This window comes from Protobothrops mucrosquamatus, unplaced genomic scaffold (assembly GCF_001527695.2).
Source record: "Protobothrops mucrosquamatus isolate PMUCROS unplaced genomic scaffold, P.Mucros_1.0 scaffold_294, whole genome shotgun sequence".
Taxonomy (NCBI): domain Eukaryota; kingdom Metazoa; phylum Chordata; class Lepidosauria; order Squamata; family Viperidae; genus Protobothrops; species Protobothrops mucrosquamatus.
Window position 1 is genome coordinate 2,666,290 of NW_015386370.1, and position 22,073 is coordinate 2,688,362.

The 22,073-nt window shown below is 42.1% G+C and overlaps 1 protein-coding gene across 1 annotated transcript in view; it reads left to right on the forward strand.

The window, feature by feature from the left end:
• The window catches only part of ADCY10 (adenylate cyclase 10), a 220,727-nt gene that overhangs the window by 128,612 nt on the left and 70,042 nt on the right, over positions 1-22,073 (forward strand). The window contains 3 exon segments of the mRNA XM_029287319.1: positions 459-618; positions 5,933-6,137; positions 6,218-6,314. Of these exon segments, the coding sequence (XP_029143152.1) occupies positions 459-618; positions 5,933-6,137; positions 6,218-6,314 (462 nt within the window).

Genomic DNA, 22,073 nt, shown 5'->3' on the forward strand with positions numbered 1-22,073 from the left:
TTTCTGAGATTGTGGATTTGGGGTTTTCATGAGCTGTAAGCCATAATCATCACAGTTATGACACATCACGGCTTGAACTATCTTGCTTTGCATGTAATGAGTCTATCTCATATATTAGGTTCACCTTTTAAGTTGCATTACTGAAATAAATGAACTTTTGCACGATATTCTAATTTTTCGAGTTTCACCTGTACATTACCCTGCTTATGTATCAAATGTTGCCATGGGAAAAGCAAGAGGAAAGCCGTGCAATCACATTTTTGCATTACAGGCTTTAACAGCGGAATGGTTTGAATAAATGACTTGACTGATATGCATTTTTCCCAAGCCAGCTTTCACTGTTTCTAGCTGCAGGAGGATCTTGGGGTCTTTTAGTTTTCTCACAGCCAGTAAGTTGCAATGCTTGTGTAGACCTGATATTCTTTGTGCCATGTGAATTGCTGCTCCTCCTTTTACAGCAGGGAGAAGAGACTAGCAGTTCTGTTCCAGCAAGGTCATTGCCTTTCCCTGCTGTGGCAGTTCTTCAATCTGGATGTTGCCAGAAGTAGGAAGACATTCACCCGTTTGGCAGCCCTCATGCAGGTGAACTGTGCAGAGGAGTCTCAAGATGAATCTCAGGTATACTAAAATAGCTTTCTTTCTTGCTCTTGCAGACTATCCCCATCCTTGATTGTTCCTTCTCTGTACTAGAGAGAAAATTGGCATCAAAGGATACCTGACAATACATGCTGTAGATAATTTTGTTTGAATTAACACTCTCATGGTTTGATCAATTGTTCTTTGGGTATTCTGTCCAATCTGATATATTCACAATGAGGATAATTAAAAATCATAGCTTTTAATGCAGAGGTCAAGTACAAGGATTCTTGTACACATTAATGATTGTACTACAGAAATAGGACTTGGGTACTATCTAAACTATTGTAAGTAATGGAAATATACAGGTTTAAATTCAGATACATATATAGTATCTTGCACTGGTTTGCTGTGGATGAAGTTATTGCACTATTAATTAATGCTTGATTTTCCCATTATTTCACATTCTAACATTAATTTACTGCCATAGATTTATTACTTAGTTTAAACAGTCTTACCTTATTTTCTAAATAAATTTTTATTTTTTAAAAAAAATGTTTATTGGTTTTTAACAATTACAATCTTTAGTGCTTAGTAAACAAAGTGTTGTCTGGGTTCACATACTTAACATTAATTTCTTCAATATAAATCTATTCAATACTGCACCTTACAGTGTTTTTTCCCCTGATCCTCCTTTCTTCCCCAATTTGTTTTCATTTTCCCCACATTTCGCAGTTACAATTCTTGTTACTGTTGGTGCATATAAAGTTAAATATAAACATCCTCCTCATATTTTTCTAGTATTATACAAATAACAATATCAATTTATAACTCTTTTCTAGCCAATTTATATTTCAATTGTATTTGCGATTAAAATCTCCTTGTTAAATCAATATCCTATTTTTCATGCTCTTATTTAAGTTTGATTACCCATCAATATTTGGAATGTCTTTGTCAGTTATGATTTTATCAAGATTAATTACATTTATATAGCTAAAAATTTTATTCATACAAGCCATCCTCTTATTTTTATATTTCCCACATCAAAAAAGAAAAAAAAGTGCTATTCTAATTCTAAATCATATCTTTTATTGTAAAAGTCTAATTTATCTGAGGTTTATCTGTGTCATGGTTCCGACAGATGAAACTCTTCAAAGAACTTTGAGGCATTGTTTACCTTAAAGAATCTTTATTGGAGTAGCATAGCTTCGGCACTAACATAGTTGAAGCCAAAGTCTGAATTCCCCTCCCCTGAACACATAGTATCAAAGCACAATTCCCTCCTCTAATTTACAGTCATAAATCACATTTTCCAATTAGTTTGAAATGCAGACTTTCCCTCCATCTCACCATTTCTTATCACCTCTTATTTCAAAAGCCCTGAATTCACACACTATTACAATATTGTTATGTCTAACTAACTCCCATCACATTCCTCCTCCTCCCCCAGTATCATCTAATTCTAAGAATAAAGCATAAGAAAGAAAAAGGCTGCATCTCCATATGTTGTCAAAGCAAGAACATCCAATGTTAGCATTGACAATCTGTTCTTTTAATCATATTCAAACAGATATTTAATCATATTATGTCCCCTCTGGTAGCTCAAATCTTCTGTTGCTTAAGTCTAACTCTTGCTTTCTTTCTTTGCCAAATAGCTTTCCAGGCCAAGGCAATTAAATTGCCCAAAAACTCTCCTTCTATTTTTGTGTAAGTTGCTTGGAATGAGGAAGACAATTTGGGTGGGATATTTGGGGGGGGGATTCCACCCATTTATATTCCTCCTTAAGCAAATCCCACTTTCCTTCTTCCTCAGCTTCTCTTTTCATTTTTTGTCTTCCAGGTTCTGACATTTCCCCTAACAGCTCTATAATCCATTTTTAAGATCTTTTTCCTTGTCATCCAGTATATTTTGCAGACCTAAGGGGTAAGGCGTCTTTTCCATTTTCATTATTGTAGCTAAGTCTTGCAGTGTTTTATTTGTATATGGTAGTTTATATTTCCCTTCTTTTATCTCTTCCATCTTTGGGTCAATTTCCTCTGCTTCCTCTTCTGATTTCTGGGTTATCTATTCATACTTTGTAGTAGTTATCTGGGAATTTTCTAGTTGTAGATTTAATTTAGAGATTTGCTCATTTATGTTAGATTGTTATCAGTCTCATCATGATTTCTTTTTGTATCTTCTTTATATGCAAATTGTCTGGTGAATTAGTTATAGCATAGAATATATTCCCTTCTGAAATGTGTTTATTTTTTATTGAGGCATCATTCCTGAAGATCCTTGATTAGCCTGGGTGGGGGCTTCAAATGGAGGCATAGGGTATGTTTTCTTACCACTTTTAGTTGGGTATGCAGCATCCATTTTGTTTCCCCCCTCCAGATAATCTGTCTAAACTTTTATGCTCTCCAAGTACAAGTCTTATCTAATATCACCAATCTTAATGACAATAGAAGGAAGTTTCATCTAGTTTTCTGGTCTTTATGTATAGCCTTTATAATCCAATAGGTTCCAAAATATGAGTCCAATCCTAAAAGCAATATTTTGTAATGGTTCTTCTGCTGAGGCATCCAAAAATTGTCAGTCAGCCAAAGTTGCAATCCACAATATTCAAAGTGTTCAAAATGTTCAGCCACCCTGAAAAGAATTCTCAGCCAGATGTAGCCAAAAGTCAATTTTTTCTTTCTCTCCCAATAGTCCTTAAGATTAAAAGTCCATGTTCAGTAGATATTTATAATCCAAGAAGGTCAGGGTGATAAATATGCCAAAATATTTTCCTCTGTTCTCCATTGAGTTAGGAGTCACTGAGCAGCCAGGAATTGTTCTCTATTTCTATGCTTCTTGCCAGGTCAGCATCAGTCCTTGCAGTTGTTGTGCTATACTCTAATCCACCACTATATGTCATTCAGTATCCATTTTCCACTCTTAAGACAGAAGGTTGATTTCTTATATTTCACCCCAATGTTTTTTTTAAAGAGAAAATCTTAACAGTTATCTCAGGTCTCAAATTTATCAGAACTGTAGCTTTATGTTACTTCCATTTCAATATTATGTATTTCTGTCCCCCATAGAAGAAATTAAAATGCCGCTTCCATTTCTCTGGAAGGATGAGGCTACAATCCCCTTCCTTCTCACTTTCAGAGGCTTTAGCTTCTGGGGAGCCTTTTCCAGGAAATTCAGTTATAAAGTAGTAAAGAAAGGATCAATATTCTTACCCAGTTTCAAACACGCTGTTTATAATCTGCTGGTTAGTGCTTTCTTCTTTGATTGTCAGTGGCTAATGGCTGGCCACAAGAATGCAGCCAGTCTTTCCCTGCTGGTTTGGAGGACTTTTCTTGGATCAAACAGAAAGACTGCCATCTCTCCGTGGTCAGTGAGGCACCCCTCCTTCTTCATCGCCTCTTCAGGGCAACTTTAGGCCCTTTTAGGGCCCCCAGCAGGGCAAAATCGGGCATGGAAGGCAGAGCTCTGCCTTCCTGCATCCGTCTTACCATGATGCCAACCAGTACCCTTTTCTAAATAAAATTTTAAATAAAAAGAAACATAGTATAAAGAAAAGAAAAGGAAATATAGGAAGAAGAAGCCACATTAGAATCAAACTTTCACTTCACTACTTTAGGAAAAAGGCAGTAATAGCAATAGCAATAGCATTTAGACTTATATACCACTTCACAGTGCTTTACAGACCTTTCTAAGCAGTTTACAGAGTCAGCCTATTCCCTCAGCAATCTGGGTCGTCATTTTATCGACCTCAGAAGGATGAAAGGCTGAGTCAACCTTGAGCAGGTGAGAATCGAACTGCTGAACTGCTGGCAGCTGGCAGTCAACAGAAGTAGCCTGCAGTACTGCATTCTAACCACTGCACCACCTCAATTCAGTAATGTTGATAACATCCAAATATATATTGGAAGAAGCTGCCACAATTATATTCCCTAATGTTCAAGGCTTTGCTCTGTTATCTGAATCTATTATACAAGATAAAGGACATTAAGACCATTGATACACTCTCATACAGATAGTCCTCGAGTTATGAGTGTAATGGAGCCTGCCCATTCCACTCGTAACTTGAAAACTTAGGAGTAAATCTCGTACCTCAAAGGAAATCATTCCCTTGCTCGTTAAGACGCACAGGGCTCATTAAGTGAACATGAGGTATCTCAGAGTGGGGAAGGCTATAGAGGGCCTAGTGATGGAACAGGCCCCCAAGGCCTTCCCAACCTACTAAGATACCTCATACTTCCCTCTCCCTGCTATGCCAGACTCACCTTGAAAAGATCTGTCTCCTCTCTCTACAGTTCTTGCTGCTGCCCAGATCTGAGGTCGGGGGATGGTTCCACAGCCCTCTTACAGCCCAATCCAAGCACTGGATGCCTTCTTCAGGCCACTTCTGCCCAGATCTTAGGCTGTAGGAACACTTCTGCACCCCTCTGGTGCCAGATCTGGGTGCTGGATGCCTTCTCCAGGCTGCTGCCACCCGGAAATGGGCTGCTGGAGGGCCGCGGAAGCATCCCCCAGTCTCAGATATGGGCAGCAGCGGCCTAGAGAAGGCCTCTGGTGCCCGGATCGGGCTGTTGGAGGGCCGCAGAAGTATCCTCCAGCTTCAGTTCCATTCTTTGTTGCAGAGAACAGAGGCCTAAAGTACCATGAGATCATGCGAGATCAGTAGTATGAGATCTCGCCCACTGATCTTGCGTGATCTTGCATTACTTTAGGCCTCTGTTCTCTGCAAATGCACCAAAGGCCTGGAGCAGCCAAGAAAGCGAAGGATCTCGATCTTCACAAGGTGAGTATTGAAGGCCTGGTGCCTACAGAGACGCAGGAGGGAGGGAATAGTTAGGGTGAATGTTGCAGATCCACTGCGGTTGCTTGCAAGGGTGAACAACTGCCATGGTGCTGCAATATTCATAATTTCGGCACTTGCTCGTAAGCACTAGGGAGCATTTATCAGGTAACTTTGAATGAGCGTTAAGTGAATGCTCATAACTTGGGGATTACCTGTACTGTAAATGGGTTCCTGTGAGAACATTGGGGTTTTTAAGTTTTCTTGAAAATTCAACCATTTGTTTGAAGCATCTTAACACAATACTAGATTTCACAAAAACAAAAAACAAAACAAAACATTGAGATGTCCAGCCAAGCTATGTAAACACTATTCTCATTTTTAGTATCAAAGATCATCTTCCAGAATTATTATTACCAATTTTGGTCTTCAAATTGGAGTGAGTGCCAAATTGAAAAATTTCAAGGAAAGATCAAGATAGGTCCTGCAAGTTTCTGACTAAACCAATACTAGATTCTTTCTATTAAAATGTTCTTAATGGGTACCAAAGTTCATTTGTGCCTTTATTTGCAATATCATAGATAATTTCGTCCTATATGGATTTCTCCCTCTGCTATCAAATGATGGGTTGCCAACATGAATGGATGAAGTATGAGTTAATGGCCATCAAACGTAGTTCTCATCTTCAAGTAGTTGGAGGAGGGTTACTGACTATTGCTAAACTAGCATCATCATTGGCTTACATGAAGCTTTGCTTGGGGAACATGCCTTTAGCCATCCAACTGGGTAAGTTATCTTGACAGCTTCAAATGCAGCAACTCTTGGGCTCAAAAGGTAGGCAGATATTCTTTGGACTTTTTTTTTAGGTTATCGAGCACACGAGTTATATGAGCAGCTGAAGCGGCCTAACCTTGATGCTACTGTACTCCATGACATTTTCAAAGCTCTTTATCTCAGCACCAGGTACTTGGTTGGATCTTTTTTATTACTGCTTGCACAAGGGGAGATTCATATACAAGCGCAAATGACCACCACTCCTGCGAAGGGAGCTTCATGCATGCGCTCGCCCATCGTATCTTCAGCCTGGTTCCAAACAGATCGGGGCCCAGTAGTGGGCCACCGCCCGGGGGTTGGGGACCCTTGATCTAGTCCAACCCCCTGCTCATGCAGGAGATCCTATACAATTTCTGACAGGTGGCAGTCCAATCTCTTCTTGAAATCCTCCAGTGATGGAGCACCCACAACCTCTGAAGGCAAGCTGTTCCATTGGTTGATTGTTCTCATTGTCAGGAAATTTCTTCTTATTTCTAGGTTGAATTTCTCCTTGGTCAGTTTCCATCCATTGTTTCTTATCCATCCTTCAGGTGCTTTGAAAAAATGGCTTGACCCTCTCCTCTCTGTGACAGTCCCTCAAATATTGGAATACTGCTATCATGTCACCCCCGTATAGACTAACCATGCCTAGTTCTTGCAACTGTTCTTTGTATGTTTTAGCCTCTAGAGCCCTAATCATCTTTGTTGCTTGGCTCTGCACTCTTTCCAAAGTTTCTACATCTTTTTTGTAATGTGGTGACCAAAACTGGATGCAGTATTCCAGGTGTGGCTTTACTAAGTCTTTATAGAGCAGTACTAGTACAGTACCTCACGTGATCTTGATTCTATGGCTCTGTTAATGCAACCTAGGATTGCATTGGCTTTTTTGGCTGCTGCCGCACACGGCTGACTCATGATTAATTGACTGTCTATTAGGACTCCAAGATCTTGCTCCCTTTCAAAATATTTACTTTCAATGGATTCTTTCCAATTAACATAGCTGCCACCGAATCTCTTTATTATGCCACAAAACCCTTTCTCTTTTAGAAAGCTTTGTAACATTTTGGCAGTGGTTTTCTCTCCAAGCTTGTTTCAATATAGTTTCTAAATGTTTTGTTACCAAACTAGATACATCATCAGCAGGATTTTCTTGTCCTATTCTCCTTAGCTTATGTGTACTGTTTTGTGTGCCAGTGTGGTCAGTTGGTTGTGCAATTGGTTGTTCGTATGGAGCTATATTTAAATTCTGAGAAGCTGATTGTTTCTTTTGTTGACTGGTAGTTTGAATGGTCTGTTTTTTTTACATATTTGTCAGAATCCAATTATATTTCATCTCTAGTTATCGACTATGGAAAACCCCATTTCTGCCCTTTTTGGATTCTGTCATACAATGAAGGGAAGGGGGGTGAACAAAGGGATTTTATGGCCCTCACTTCCTTCGGTACAACTTCAAAGGGACTGAATGTGGATACCAACAAAAGGACTAATCATAACAATGGGGCTATCAGCTTTCATCTAATCCCCTCTGAAGTCTCCCTTCCTCCAGCAGTGAGGGAAAAGGGGGGGGAAATGTAACACCTGGGATTGTCGCTGGAAGGATGGTGAGGTGGGGTGGAGCTGCTGGGGACCCCTTAAAACCTTGAACTGTAGGGCTTTTACCCCAGGTCCTGTCTAGAATGCCTGCAACCATTTTCTCTTAATAAAGATGCCTGTTGGAAGAAATATTCCAAGAGTTCTGTCTTCTTAAGATGCAAAGTGGGGTGGGTCCTTACATTAGACAGGACCTGAAGAATTAGTCCACCTGGAAGGGAGAACCTTGCCGGGGGACTTTGCAAAAATTACCATGTCAGACGATGGAGCAGGGAAAGGAGAAAACTCCCCGAAAAGGGAGCCGCTGCCCCGACTGAAACCCTGCCAGATGTCGGGATCTGAGAGGTCAGATTCCTCAGGAGAAGAGGTGGTGGAGACATGGGACCACAAACCTCGGTGGTCAATGGGTGTTGGAAAGAAAGGCAAGTGGGAAAAGAAATCAAGAAAGGTGACCCTGAGACGGGGGGCCAACCAACCAGAATGGAAGCAGGAGATAGAGAAATCCCTGCACGTAAGTGAGGAGGAAGGGAGCTGGGCACCGTACTCGGGCTGGATCCTAGAGAAAGCTATCAACCTGATGAAGAGAACCCTCAGCTCCCTAGGAGAGGAGAATTCTGAGCCCTACGGCCGCACCAGCTCCTGGAGCCACAACTGGAGAGACACCGAGGGGGAAGTGGAACCTGCAGCCTTGGAGACATCTGCTGACCCAGTAATCCCCACTCCCCGCCGACCCGCAGATGGCGATCTGGATGGAAGACACTACCACCGACAACGAAGGCACCAATCCATTCAAAGACTCCCGCCGCTGGACGTGAGATTCAAGGGGAAGCCGACACGCTTGGGGTTTTTCCTAACCCAAGTCCTCAGCTACATGGAGGAATATGGGCGGCACATCCCCAGTGACAAAACCCGTATCCGGATCGTGCAATCTGCCCTGGACGGGCCGGCCGCAGATTGGGTGGTGAACTTGCACGACTCCAATGCCCCAGAGCTCAACGACTTCAACCGTTTCATGTCCTCTCTGAAAAGGCGATTTGAGGACCCCCTGGCTGATCGCAAAGCCCGCAAAAGGATAAAAATGATGAGGCAAGGCAAACGCCCAGTAGCCGAATATACGCAAGAATTCCGGGCCATTGCCAGCAAACTGAACTGGCTGGAAGACATCCTCCTTAGCCATTTCAAAGACAGACTAAATTATGACCTATATGACGCTTGCCTGCCCCGAAGGGACCCACACCAACTTGAGGAATGGTACGTCTTGGAAGAGGAAGCAGAAATCGACATACTGAAGAGGCACTGCCGAGGAAAACAATGGAGCCGCTCACCGCCTGAGTTGATACGTGAACCAGTGAAACCATTGGCTATGGCCAAGAAACAAATCGGGTGTTTCAAGTGCGGGAGAGAAGGGCATCAGGCTGTAGAATGCTGCTCAAAAGCCCCCCAGCACAACCCAGACAGATCACCAGCCAGCAAATCCGGAAAGTCTTCAGCTAAGCCAAAAGAACCTGCCATGAGAATGATGGAGGCTGTGGAATCTCCCACCTCTGCTCAGCAGGGGGAAAGAACTCCAGCCTACATCGCAGGGCCGGTGGATGCCTCAGATGACAGCTCGGAGGGCGAACCCCTGGTAAGTGGACGCATCGCACCCATCCTCAAGACAGTGACTATATTAATTCCCCCTATGCCCGAAGCCGTGAAGGTGAAAGCCTTAATAGGCTCTGGCTGCACCCGCTGCCTCATTAGCCTGACGCTAGTAGGGAATCTGGGCATTCCGTCGAGGAGACTGGAACAACCAATCTCATTTGGCCAGTTAGATGGGTCCATAGCAGGGGGGGTGCCAGCTACCATAGCCACTTTACCAATACACCTCTCCCTGGGCAAACATGAGGAAGACATAACGTTTGTAGTGATCCCAGGCATGGAATGCCCGATGATCCTAGGGATGGAATGGTTAAAAAAATGGAACCCCTGGGTGAATTGGAGGATGGCAGAAATCAAATTCCCAAAGGGGGACCCTATGGACTTAAAATCCCAAGGGGGGCTACCAGAATCAAGAACAGAAAAAGCATCCATGGGAGAGGAAAAGGGACTACCAGAAATACCAGAGGATTACAGAGACCTTGCTGAAGTTTTCAGTGAGGAGAGGGCGGATGAACTCCCCCCCCCCACTGACCCATGGACTGTGCCATTGAATTCAAGCCTGGGGCAAAACTCCTGAAGCCCAGATTATACTCCATGAGCCCAAAGGAGAAGGAGGAAATGGAAAGATTCATAAAGAAAAACCTAGAAAGGGGGTTCATTGAGCCAGCCAAGCCTAAAGTGGCTGCCCCAGTCCTCTTTAGAGAGAAGAAGGATGGCTTTTTACGCTTATGCGTGGATTATAGGGCCCTGAATACAATCAGTGAAAGCAACCTATACCTTCTGCCCCTCATGAAAGACATGTTGTCACATCTCTCGAAAGGGAAATTTTTTTCTAAACTAGACCTAAGGGAAGCTTACTATCGCGTGAGAATTAAGGAAGGGGATGAATGGAAGACCTCATTTAACTGCCCCATGGGGTGCTACCAATTCAAAGTCTTGCCATTTGGATTACAAGGGGCCCCCGTAGTATTTATGTAATTAATCAATGATGTTCTAAGGGAGCACCTATTTAAGGGGGTCCTGGTTTACTTAGACGACATTCTTATCTTCACCAAATCAAAAGAGGAACATGTCAACCTATTCAGAATGGTTTTAAAGAAACTGCGCCCACCTATATGCCAAACTCTCGAAATGCGAATTCCACCAGGAAAGGATAGACTACCTAGGTTATTGCATATCCCCACAGGGCATTGAAATGGACCCAGAGAAGGTCAGAACAGTATTAGAATGGGCACCACCTCGCACAAGAAAGCAACTGCAAAGTTTCTTGGGCTTCGCAAACTTTTACCGCCAATTCATCCCCTCATTTGCCCAGATAGCCCTGCCCCTCACGAACTTACTAAAAACGAAGGGAGCATCCTCAGTAAAACCTAGCCAGCCATTAACATGGACAATGGAGTGCCAAGCAGCGTTTGAGAGATTAAAGAGACTTTTTTCTGCCAAACCAGTACTGAGGCACCCAGACATGGATAAGCCCTTTGTAATACAGGCGGATGCAAGTGATGTGGCAGTGGGGGCTGTACTGTTACAAGAAAACAATGAAGGGGTATTGCAACCCTGTGCATATACATCCAAGAAACTCACGGAAATGGAACAGCGCTGGCCCGTGTGGGAGAAAGAGGCATACGGGATACGTTGGTCATTACTCACATGGTACCAGTTCCTTGAAGGCAACAAATTCCCTTTCCAGGTGTGGACTGACCACAAAAATTTGGAAGCCCTGAAAACACCCAGGAAGCTCAACCCCAAGCAAGCCCGCTGGTCCCAGCATTTCCACCAGTTCCAATTTATACTCAAGCATTTGCCAGGGGAAAGAACTTCCTGGCAGATGCACTATCTCGCATGCCCCAATATAACAGCACGCGAGCCACCGACTCTAAACCGATGCTAGTAGAATCACAACTGGCAGCGTCAGTAACCACCAGAGCCCAAGCTAAATTAAAACCACAGCTGGGCAGCCAAACTGGAATTGAATTCTGGAAAAGTTTGGAAACAGATGAATGGTTCCAGAAAAACAAAAATGTGTGCACAATGAGAGACGGGCTGCCTTGGGTGGGGGAAAAGCTATATATACCAACAACCCAAAGAGTCACATTCATGCAGCTTTGCCACGACACAAAATCAGCAGGGCATTTTGGATTTGTAAAAACATTACACTTAATCAAACGGCAGTTTTGGTGGCCATCCATAAAAAAGGACATAGAAAGTTACGTGGCCAGCTGCCCAAAGTGTGCAACTGCAAAGAGGTTGCAAGGGAAATTGCCTGGACTGTTACAAACAGTGGCAAATCCCTCAGCCCCCTAGAGGGAAATAGCCATGGATTTTATAGTGGAATTACCAGAAAGCAATGGGAATACTGTTGTCTGGACGGTCATGGACTTGTTTTCCAAACAGGTGCACTTTATCCCTTGCCATAAGATTCCCACCGCAAAAGCCTTAGCGAAACTTTTCGTCCAGCATATTTACAGATTGCATGGGGCACCCCAACACATCATCTCTGATAGGGCAGTGCAATTTACGTCTGCATTTTGGAAGGAATTTTTATCCCTCTTAGGGACTACTCAGGGACTGACATCTAGCCATCATCCACAAGGAAATGGACAAGCGGAACATTCGAACTCAGTACTTGAGCAATATTTAAGATGCTTTCTTAGTTTTCAGCAGTCCGATTGGACGGACCTACTCCCTTTCTCAGAAGTTGCCTACAATAATGCAGTCCACTCCAGCACAGGTTACACTCCTTTTCAAATAGCTACCGGTCAAAGTTTCAACCCCATGCCAGAATTAACCCCAAATGAACCGGCAATCCCATCACTGAAAGAATGGATGGAACAATTACAAAACACCTGGCCAATTGTTAGAAAAGCACTAGATGAAGCTAGGCAGGCATACAAAGCACAAGCCGATAAAGGAAGGGTTGAGCCTACACCATTCATTATAGGAGAAATGATGTACTTATCTACAAAATACCTAAAGTCCCTACAACCCTGTAAAAAACTTGGACCAAAATATATAGGGCCTTTTCCAATTAAAAGAATCATAAACCCAGTAACAGTAGAATTAGAATTACCCAAAAATGTCAGGCAAATACACCCAATTTTTCATTGCAGCTTGCTGAAAAGAGAGCATCAGTCATCGTTACGGCCAAAAATTCCCCCCACCCCCACCTCCAATCATGGTGGAGGGCGAACAACACTTCGAAATAAAGGAAATCCTAGACTCTAGGAGATATCATGGAGCGACTCAGTACCTAGTTGCCTGGAAACACCTTCGTGCCTCACAAAACGAGTGGGTCCATAAATGTCATGTCAGAGCCCCGAAGCTATTAAAGAAGTTTCACGCAGAGTACCCTAACAAGCCTGACTAATTTTTATACCTATTTTGTTTTCTTTCAGGTGGATCTCTCTTATTTTTAAGGGGGCAGGATGTCAGAATCCAATTATATTTCATCTCTAGTTATCGACTATGGAAAACCCCATTTCTGCCCTCTCTGGATTCTGTCATACGATGAAGGGAAGGGGGGTGAACAAAGGGATTTTATGGCCCTCACTTCCTTCGGTACAACTTCAAAGGGACTGAATGTGGATATCACCAAAAGGACTAATCATAACAATGGGGCTATCAGCTTTCATCTAATCCCCTCTGAAGTCTCCCTTCCTCCGGCAGTGAGGGAAAAGGGGGGGGGGGAAATGTAACACCTGGGATTGTCGCTGGAAGGATGGTGAGGTGGGGTGGAGCTTCTGGGGACCCCTTAAAACCTTGAACCGTAGGGCTTTGGCCCCAGGTCCTGTCTAGAATGCCTGCAACCATTTTCTCTTAATAAAGATGCCTGTTGGAAGAAATATTCCAAGAGTTCTGTCTTCTTAAGATGCAAAGTGGATCTAGGTCAATATGCTTGTTAATTGCTTCTTTGGTAGAATACCAGGCCTCAATAAATTCACATATGTGGTGGGTATTGGCATGCCCAATGATTTTTGTTTCTTCTCAATCAAATTGGTGTTGTTTATTATCAATGTGATTTGAGATCAGGGATTTTTGGTTATGCCATTTAACTGCTAGTTGATGTTCATGAACCCTTGTTTTTAATTGCCTTCCTGTTTGTCCCACATATAACTGGTTACAATTGTTGCAATTGATTTTGTATACTATGTTGCTGTTTTCTTTCTTTCTGTATTTAGTCTTTGACTTTAGATAGAACTTTTTTGAGTGTAAATGTGGGTTTGTGAGCTATCATTATTCCTACGGGTTGCAATATTCTGGCAGCCATTTTGGATGTTGCTTTGATGTATGGCAGGACTTGTTTTTGTGTTGTCGTTGGTTGTGTATTTTGTTGGGGATTGTATGATAAGCATTGTATTATGAAATTTTTGGGATAGCCATTGTGGAGGAAAACATTGAAAAGGTGTTTCTCTTCTGCTTTTCTCAATAATTTGTTGCTGCAATTTGTTTTGGTTCTTTTGAAAAAGATCTGGATACAGTTCCTCTTGTGTGCAGCAGGGTGGTTGATTGTGAAATTTGGAATTTGGTCTGTGTGCATGGATTTTTGGTATACACAGGTTGTTAATTTGCCATTGTCTTCTCTCCTCATGTCAATATCTAGGAGGGGGAGTCATTGCTCTTTTTCTTCCTTGTGTATAAAACTGATACCAGGAAAAAATTAGGAACTTAGGGGCAACTCTAGCCAAACCCAAACATACGAAAGAAAGCTCCACCCAAAGTGAACCAAACAATGAACAAATAACTCCCAGAGGACTTGACCCTGCTGATAAACCCTTGGAGGAGGACAAATGGAGGTATGCCACACACAGAAGGAAACACAATATCCAAAGAAAGAAACAGCATACAACAAACAAACCCCTTCTGCCCAATCCTACCCAACCAGAAGCAGCCCCATTAAAACTGACCAATCAATTTCTCCCCTTAGACAGAAACACAACCCCCCCTCAAAGAAGATGTGCAGACACCTAGCAAAAAAACAACTTCAAATATCCCTAAAAAAGTCACTTCAAATATCCCCCCAAAAGCCACATCAACAAACACCTGAAATAAACAGAAAAGCACCCCAAACTACAGCCCCCCTCAAAAGAAAGGAGAGTGTTGGTAATAGAAGATTCTATCCTCAAAGGAACAGAATCATCCATCTGCAGACCAGACATACAATCCATGGAAGTATGCTGTCTCCCTGGAGCAAAAATCAAAGATGTGGCTGAGAACCTAACCAAAATAATTAGGCCCATCGATTACTACCCCCTCCTTCTCCACCACATTGGGATGAAAGACACAACAAACAACCTGAGTACAATAGTGAGGGATTACAAACAACTAGGCCAGACATGTCAAACACAAGGCCCGGGGGCCGGATGCAGCCCGCGAAGTGGTTTCATGTGGCCCGTGAAGCCATCCTGGAAACAGTGAGGGAATGCCCCCTGCTGCCTTGGTCCTGGCCCAGGCTGTCCAGGAGCCAATGTACAATTTTGTGGTGGCCATCTATGCTGAAATGCATTCAGTCTTAGCTCCACAAGGCCGTCTGGAAACAGCAAGGAACCAGCCCCTGCCACGTCGGCCCTACCCCCAGGGTGCATGCTGGGGAGGTATCACCCTTTGTGAAGAATGAAGAAATGCACCATCGCCTGGAAGTGGCCAGAAAATGGTCCTCGCCTACTTCACATATCCGGCTTGATGGGCTCTGGAGGAGGGATTTTGGCAGGCAGCGAGGCGCTCTCCTCACAACACTGAGTGACTGAGCCGGGCAGCGCAAATCCAAAAAGAAAAGCGAGGCCACCCAGCTCCCAGCCTGCCTGGTTTTAGCAGGCAGTGGGGTGCTCTCCTCACAGCGCCAAGAGCTGAGCCGGGTGGTGTGAATCTGATGAGAAGTGCAATGCTGCCTAGCCCCCAGCCTGCCCAGTTTCAGCAGGCAGCAAGGTGCAAAGGTGGCAAGCTTCACACCGCCTGGCTCAACCTCTCAGCACTGTGAGGAGAGCGCCCCGCTGCCTGCCGAAACCAGGCAGGATGGGTGCTGGGCAGCATCACGCTTCTTTTTGGATTTGCGCCATCCGGTTCACCCTCTTGGTGCTATGAGGAAAGTGCCTTGCTGCCTGCCGAAACCGGGCAGGCTGAGGGCTGGACGGCATTGCGCAGGTAACGTTGACTCTCACGCTGCTCATGGCATCCCCTCCCCCAGAGCCCACCAATATGTGAAGTAGGTGAGGGCCATGTGCTGGCCACTTCCAGGCGATGGTGCATTTCTTCATTCCTCATGAAGGGTGACACCTCCCCAGCTGCGTTTCTTGCTGGGCATTTGATCTCTGTTGTCCAATGCTCCCGGCAGCATGCACCACCATCCAGCCCCCCTGCATGGCCTGAGAGGAACAGTGAGGCTCCTCCAGTGGACCATGCCTTGGCACTTGCCCTGGTCCCACCCCCTTCTGCCAGAGACCCTCAGATCTGCCCCATTACTGCCCAGACCGCCACAGGCACCCTTGATGCGAATGATGTAAAGCTAGCCATGCCCACCCAGTAGTCCACACCCACTCCACCCACACCCACCCAGTAGGCTGCACCCACCCTGGTCACACCCACCTGCCCCCCCGAGGGCAACCGCAGTGCTGATGCGGCCATCAATGAAATTGAGTTTGACACCCCTGAACTAGGCAATAAAGTCAAGAAGCTAGGAGCACAAGTAGTGTTCTCATCAGTACTCCCAACAAAAGGCTAACACCCATAGAGGGGGAAAAAGAATTTTAGAAATAAACCATTGGCTAAAGGGTTGGTGTCGCCAAGAAAACTTTGGTTTCCTGGATCATGGACTGAATTTCTTACACGAAGGACTCTTGGCCAGGGATGGGCTACACTCACAAAAACAGGCAAAAATGTACTTGTAAAAAGTCTGGCCCAACTCATCAGGAGGGCTTTAAACTAAAACCGAGGGGGGAGGGTGACCAATCTCTAGAATCTCTAGAACCCAAAACCAATCACAAATCCCAAGAAAACAAATCAAACAATGAGGTAGGCAGTGATGAAAAAAAAGAAAAACTCAAACAACAATCAGGAAATATAGGAAACATTCCCATGAATAGGCATAAAAGCCTAAAATGCTTATACACAAACACTCAAAGCTTGGGGAACAAACAGGGTGAACTAGAAGCAATAGTACGTGAGGGAGGATCTGACATAGTTGCCATAACAGAAACCTGTAGGACGAAACCCATGAATGAAATGGACTGATGGATGGATACAAACTGTTCAAAAGAAACAGGTCTACAAAAAGAGGAGGGTGAGTTGCGCTATATGTAAGACAACACTACATATCTGCAGAAATGCACATGATCAAGGATAAAATCTCTCCAGAATGTATATGGGTCAATATAAAAGAGAAAAAAGTGACATTGCTATAGGTGTATATTACAGGCCACCCAACCAACCAAAAGAAATAGAACTCTTTGCCAACCAGTTAACAAATGCATGTAGGAAGCATACCACAATAGTAATGGGAGATTTCAACTATCCAGATATCAACTGGGAGACAAACTCTGCAGTGAGTGGGAGATCAAACAGATTCCTAACCAACCTAGCTGACAACTTTGTCACCTAAAAGGTGGGGGAGAGAATTAGACTTAAAGCTATACTGGACTTAATCCTTACAAATATAGAATACGTGATACAGGGAATCGAAATTCCCAGAACCTTGGGTGAAAGTGACCATGTCATACTGGAATTTAATATAATGCAAACACTAGCAATTAAAAACAATCCAACCAATGTCCTAAACTTCAAAAGAACTGACTTTAACAAACTCAGAGAGATGGGGGGCAGGGCCAGCTTTGAAGAGGGAAGGATGTGTGGAACGGCTCTCCGTCTATGAGAATCAAATACATAGCCTTTTCCATCTGATCGGCGGATTCTTTGGAGTCCTAGATTCCTTGGAGGGGAATAGGAAGAAAGAGGCACCCTGCTGTGCAGCTCACAGCGGCAGCTGAGAGTGTGGATGGCAGGAAAGCCTTGGAGAAGTCGAGCGGGGGAAGAAAGGCGGCCCATAATGGTGGCCAGGAAGAGAGAACAACAGGCAGCTGGACAACATTAGCGGTGGACTAGCTGGACAACGGAGAGACGGATCTGGGCAAAATGATCCTGGCAACCCTCTGTGAGTAACCCGGGGTGAAGATCTTCTCGGGGGATTGCAAAGAGGGAAGAGTCAGAAGGAGGCCTGAGGAAGGAGGAAACTTCCTCCATAGTAAAGCGGCGAATAGCAAGTGGAGGCAAAGAAGAGACCATTTCACCACAGTAAATTTTCACTGGTGACATGAGGGAAAAGAGGAAGAGGAAATCTACTATCATTGCTGATAATTTAGTTCGGGGTGAAAGTGCTGACTAATCAGAGAATGCAGACATGTTGAAGTAAGATTGACTGTTAACTTGGATAATAAGGAGTAAGACACATCTAGTGGCTGAGGGGAAAACTGGTGACAATTTAAGGAAGAAGAGGAAATTTAAAGAGAAACAAGATCTATTTCGGAGGGCTTGCTAATAATTGACTTATAAATTGAGGAAACTCAAAGAGTAATTTTGGATGCGGGAAACTTAATGAAACAGTTGTAGTGAAACTGTAGTGGAGAAGTTAATTTAAAGCGGTATTAAAAATGACAAGCATCCCAAATTTGACAAAAATTGGTACAGGAAAGAGGCAAGGAATCCAAACTTTAACAATGGAACCAAGTCCAGCAGGGCAAAGATCTACGGAAGGACTTTTACAGAAGAGAGATCAAACTCATTTAAGAATCTACAACAGATGTTACAAACAATACAGGAGGTTATGTTAAAGAACCATGAGGATTTGAAATGAGAGATAGGAGAAGTAAGGAATGACACGGGAGAAATGAAAGAAAAGAAATGATAAATTTGAATGCTTTCAGCAACAAATTCTAAAAAATGAACAAAAACTACAGGAGATGGAAGATAGAATGGGAAGGGAAGAAAGGAAAGTGGAGGAGATGGAAGAAAGACTAATTCAGGCTAATAGAGACCTCGAACAGACAATAATCCAATTGGAAATAGACAAGGCTTCCCATTTTCTATGATTTCAGAATGTGTGGGAAGGAAAGAATGAAGATCTTCTGGAGATGATGGCAGAGCTATTGGCAGGAGCTCTAGGAAATTGGAAGGAAGAAAATATTAAGGAAATGGATGAAATCTATAGAATTCACACAAACTACGCATGTAGACATAATTTACCTAGAGAAGTGCATATCAGATTTGCTAAAAAAATCGACACGCGATGAGATTCTTCATAGCACTAGAGAAGATCCACTAGAGCTACTAGGAAGACAGCTTGTGGTGCTCAAACAAGTCCCGAAAAGGGTAAGAGACCTAAGGCGATCCTATCAAATGTTTACAGCAAAACTAACAAGGAAAAACGTAAATTTTCGGTGGTTGACTCTGGAAGGGATTATGGTATTTTGGGGAGAAAGAAGGTTGAAATTGGACACGGTGGATAAAGTAGAAGAGTTTTACAGAAAAAGTTTTGATAGTGAGGCTGAATGAGAGGAAAGAGAAAGAAGGGAAGAAGGAGAACCAGGAGAACAGTCACCAAATAGGGGGGAATCCCGAATCAAGGAAAAAGAAAATGGGGAAAGAGCGAATGTGGACACTGGAAAAGACAATGATGGTGGATGCAAGGAGTACAAAGAAATTAGACAAACGAGGGCAACAAACCCTAACTATAAATAGAGGTTTTCAAGAGGCATTAGCAAATCTATCATTAAATGTTAATGGGTTAAATTCTCCAGGGAAAAGGAATTTTTTTTTAGTAAATTGTATAAGACAAATGTGGATATAGTAGTGTTGCAAGAGACGCACATAAAACAGCAGCATCAATATTTGTTAAAATGTTCCAAGTTATATCTTCATCGCAACAGAAGAAAGGGGGAATTGTAATGTATGTAAAAGAGGGTATATTGGCCAAACAGGTGTATAAAGATGAGGAGGGCAGAATATTGATAATAGAACTAACTGTGGATGGGAAAAAACTGATGTTAGTTGGAATATACGCACCTAACGAGGGTCAAAAACTATTTTATAAGAAACTGTATAACATGATTAGAGACTTAGAATGTGATAATCTGTGTATAGTTGGGTATTTTAATGCAATTGTAGACAGAGAACTAGATTATAGAAATAACAGACGAAAGAAAGGGGTTAGAAGGATATTACCTAATTCGTTTTTTGAGATGGTGGAAGAATTAAATATAAAGGATTGTGGGAGGGAAAGAAATGGAGATAAGAAACAATATATTTACTATTCAGGTAGACATCAATCTTGGTCTCGAATTGATACGGTTTGGGCACCGACAGAGGTGAATTTGGGAATTAAGGAAGTTAATATTGACATAAATTCGTGGGCAGACCATAATCCCATTAAAATTAAATGGAAGGGGCAAAAAAAGATAAGGAGATGGACCCTAAAAAGAGCAATTTTGAACCAAAATGAATTTAAATTAAAGGTGGATGATCAAATGAGTTTGTTTTTTCAAAGTAATAAGAAAAAAGACACGAATAACCAGAATCTGTGGGACACGGCAAAAGCCTTTATCATATATGGCCAAAGACAACAAACAAGACAACGGCAAAAAAAACTTAGAGGAAGAGCTTAGTAAACTGGAAAGGGAGTTGCAGGAAGAACCTATAAAACGGGAACTGAAACATCAAATAGATATAATTAAACATAAACTAAATATTATTGAAAAGGAAAATATGGCACAACAAATTAAAAGCATTAAACAAAAAATTTTTGAAAATGCAAATAAGCTGGGAAGATGGCTGTCTTATAGACTAAGGAAACGGAAAGAAAAGAACCAGATTAGCAAATAATAAAGAAGGAGAGTTAATTTACCAAAATGAGGAAAAGAGGAAGGTAGCGTATGATTTCTTTAAAAACCTGTATGAGGATAAGGAGAAGGTAGAAGAAGGCAAGATGGTGCAATACCTTCAAAAAACAGACCTGCCCAGAATCTCAGAGGAAGGTAAAAATTTATTAAATAATGAGATAACAGTAAGGGAGATATCTGAGGCAATTAAAAAACAAAAAAGTAACAAAACACCAGGTCCAGATGGTCTACCTTCAGAAATCTATAAAAATCATCAGGAAATATTAAGCCCACTGCTATTAGAGGTGTACAATGATGTACTGAATAAAGCCAAGATACCTGAATCGTGGAAAGAAGCAACAATCACATTGATTCCCAAAGAAAATTCTGATTTGACTTATATTAAAAACTATAGACCGATATCCCTACTAAATTTGGATTATAAAATATTCATGACAATTATGGCAGATAGACTAAAGAAAGTTTTAGAGAACTTCATTCATACTGACCAAAACGGCTTCCTTCCCGGACGGCATATAAGGAATAATATTAGGATTATTTTGGACACGATAGAATATTATGAAGCTCATAACGAAAAACAGATGGCGTTGATATTCATTGATGCGCAAAAAGCATTCGATAACGTCAAATGGGACTTTATATTAGAACAATTAAAATATATGGATTTTGGGGAAAAATTTATAAAGATGTTCCAAACAATTTATTCCAGACAGGAAGCTAGAGTGGTGATAAATGGGGAAACAACAAAGAACTTTTTAATTCAAAAAGGCACTAGACAAGGCTGTCCGCTATCTCCACTGCTTTTTATTTTATCATTAGAGGTTTTACTTAGAACAATTCGAGAAGACAAACTAATTAAAGATTTAAAAGTAAGAAAAGAAAGTTTTAAGGTACAGGCATTTGCGGATGACCTTGTATTTATTATTGAAGAGCCTATATAATCTGGTCTTAGGCTGATGGAAGTGCTGGAAGACTATAGAGAAGTAGCAGGCCTGAAAATAAATAAGGATAAAACAAAAATGATAGTTAAAAATATGACTGGAGAGCAAAAAAAAAGAATTGGAGGGAAGGATAAATATGCAGATTACAAAAAAAATAAGATATTTGGGAATCCAATTGACAGCGAGATGCATCACTCTGAAAGAAGACAATTATGATAAATTAAGGTGCAAATTAGGTCTGATTTGGGAAATTGGGGAAAACTACAGTTATCTTTAATGGGTAGGATAGCCAACATTAAAATGAATGTTCTTCCGAAAATGTTGTTTCTATTTCAATGCATACCAATTTGGCTTAAAAAGGATTTTTTTTATAAATTTGGATAGACTTATTTCAAAATTCATATAGCAAGGGAAATGACTGAGAATCAGATTAAAACTATTACAAGATGCTAGAGAAAGAGGAGGATTTGGCCTACCAGACTGGACAAAGTATTACCAGGCAGCGGCGTTGGTCTGGCTAAGTTAGTAGACGCATCTCAAAAATACAAGATTATTAGAACTAGAAGGTCATGATCTACAGACAGGGTGGCATGCTACTTTGTGGGAAGAAAGGCATTTAGTCCAGCAACACTTCCGGAAGCATTATATTAGGAGAGCACTATTGGATATCTGGAAAAAAATAAAAAGAAATAATTATAGGAAAATCCCCAACTGGGTATCTACATTAGAAATGTATACACATCCAAATTTGATAAAACATGGGGGTGCTGTCACCTATAAAGATATCTTGAATGAGAAAGGAGAATTAAAAGCGAGAAATACCTTAAAGGAAGAAGGAATTGATCTGGAATGGTGGG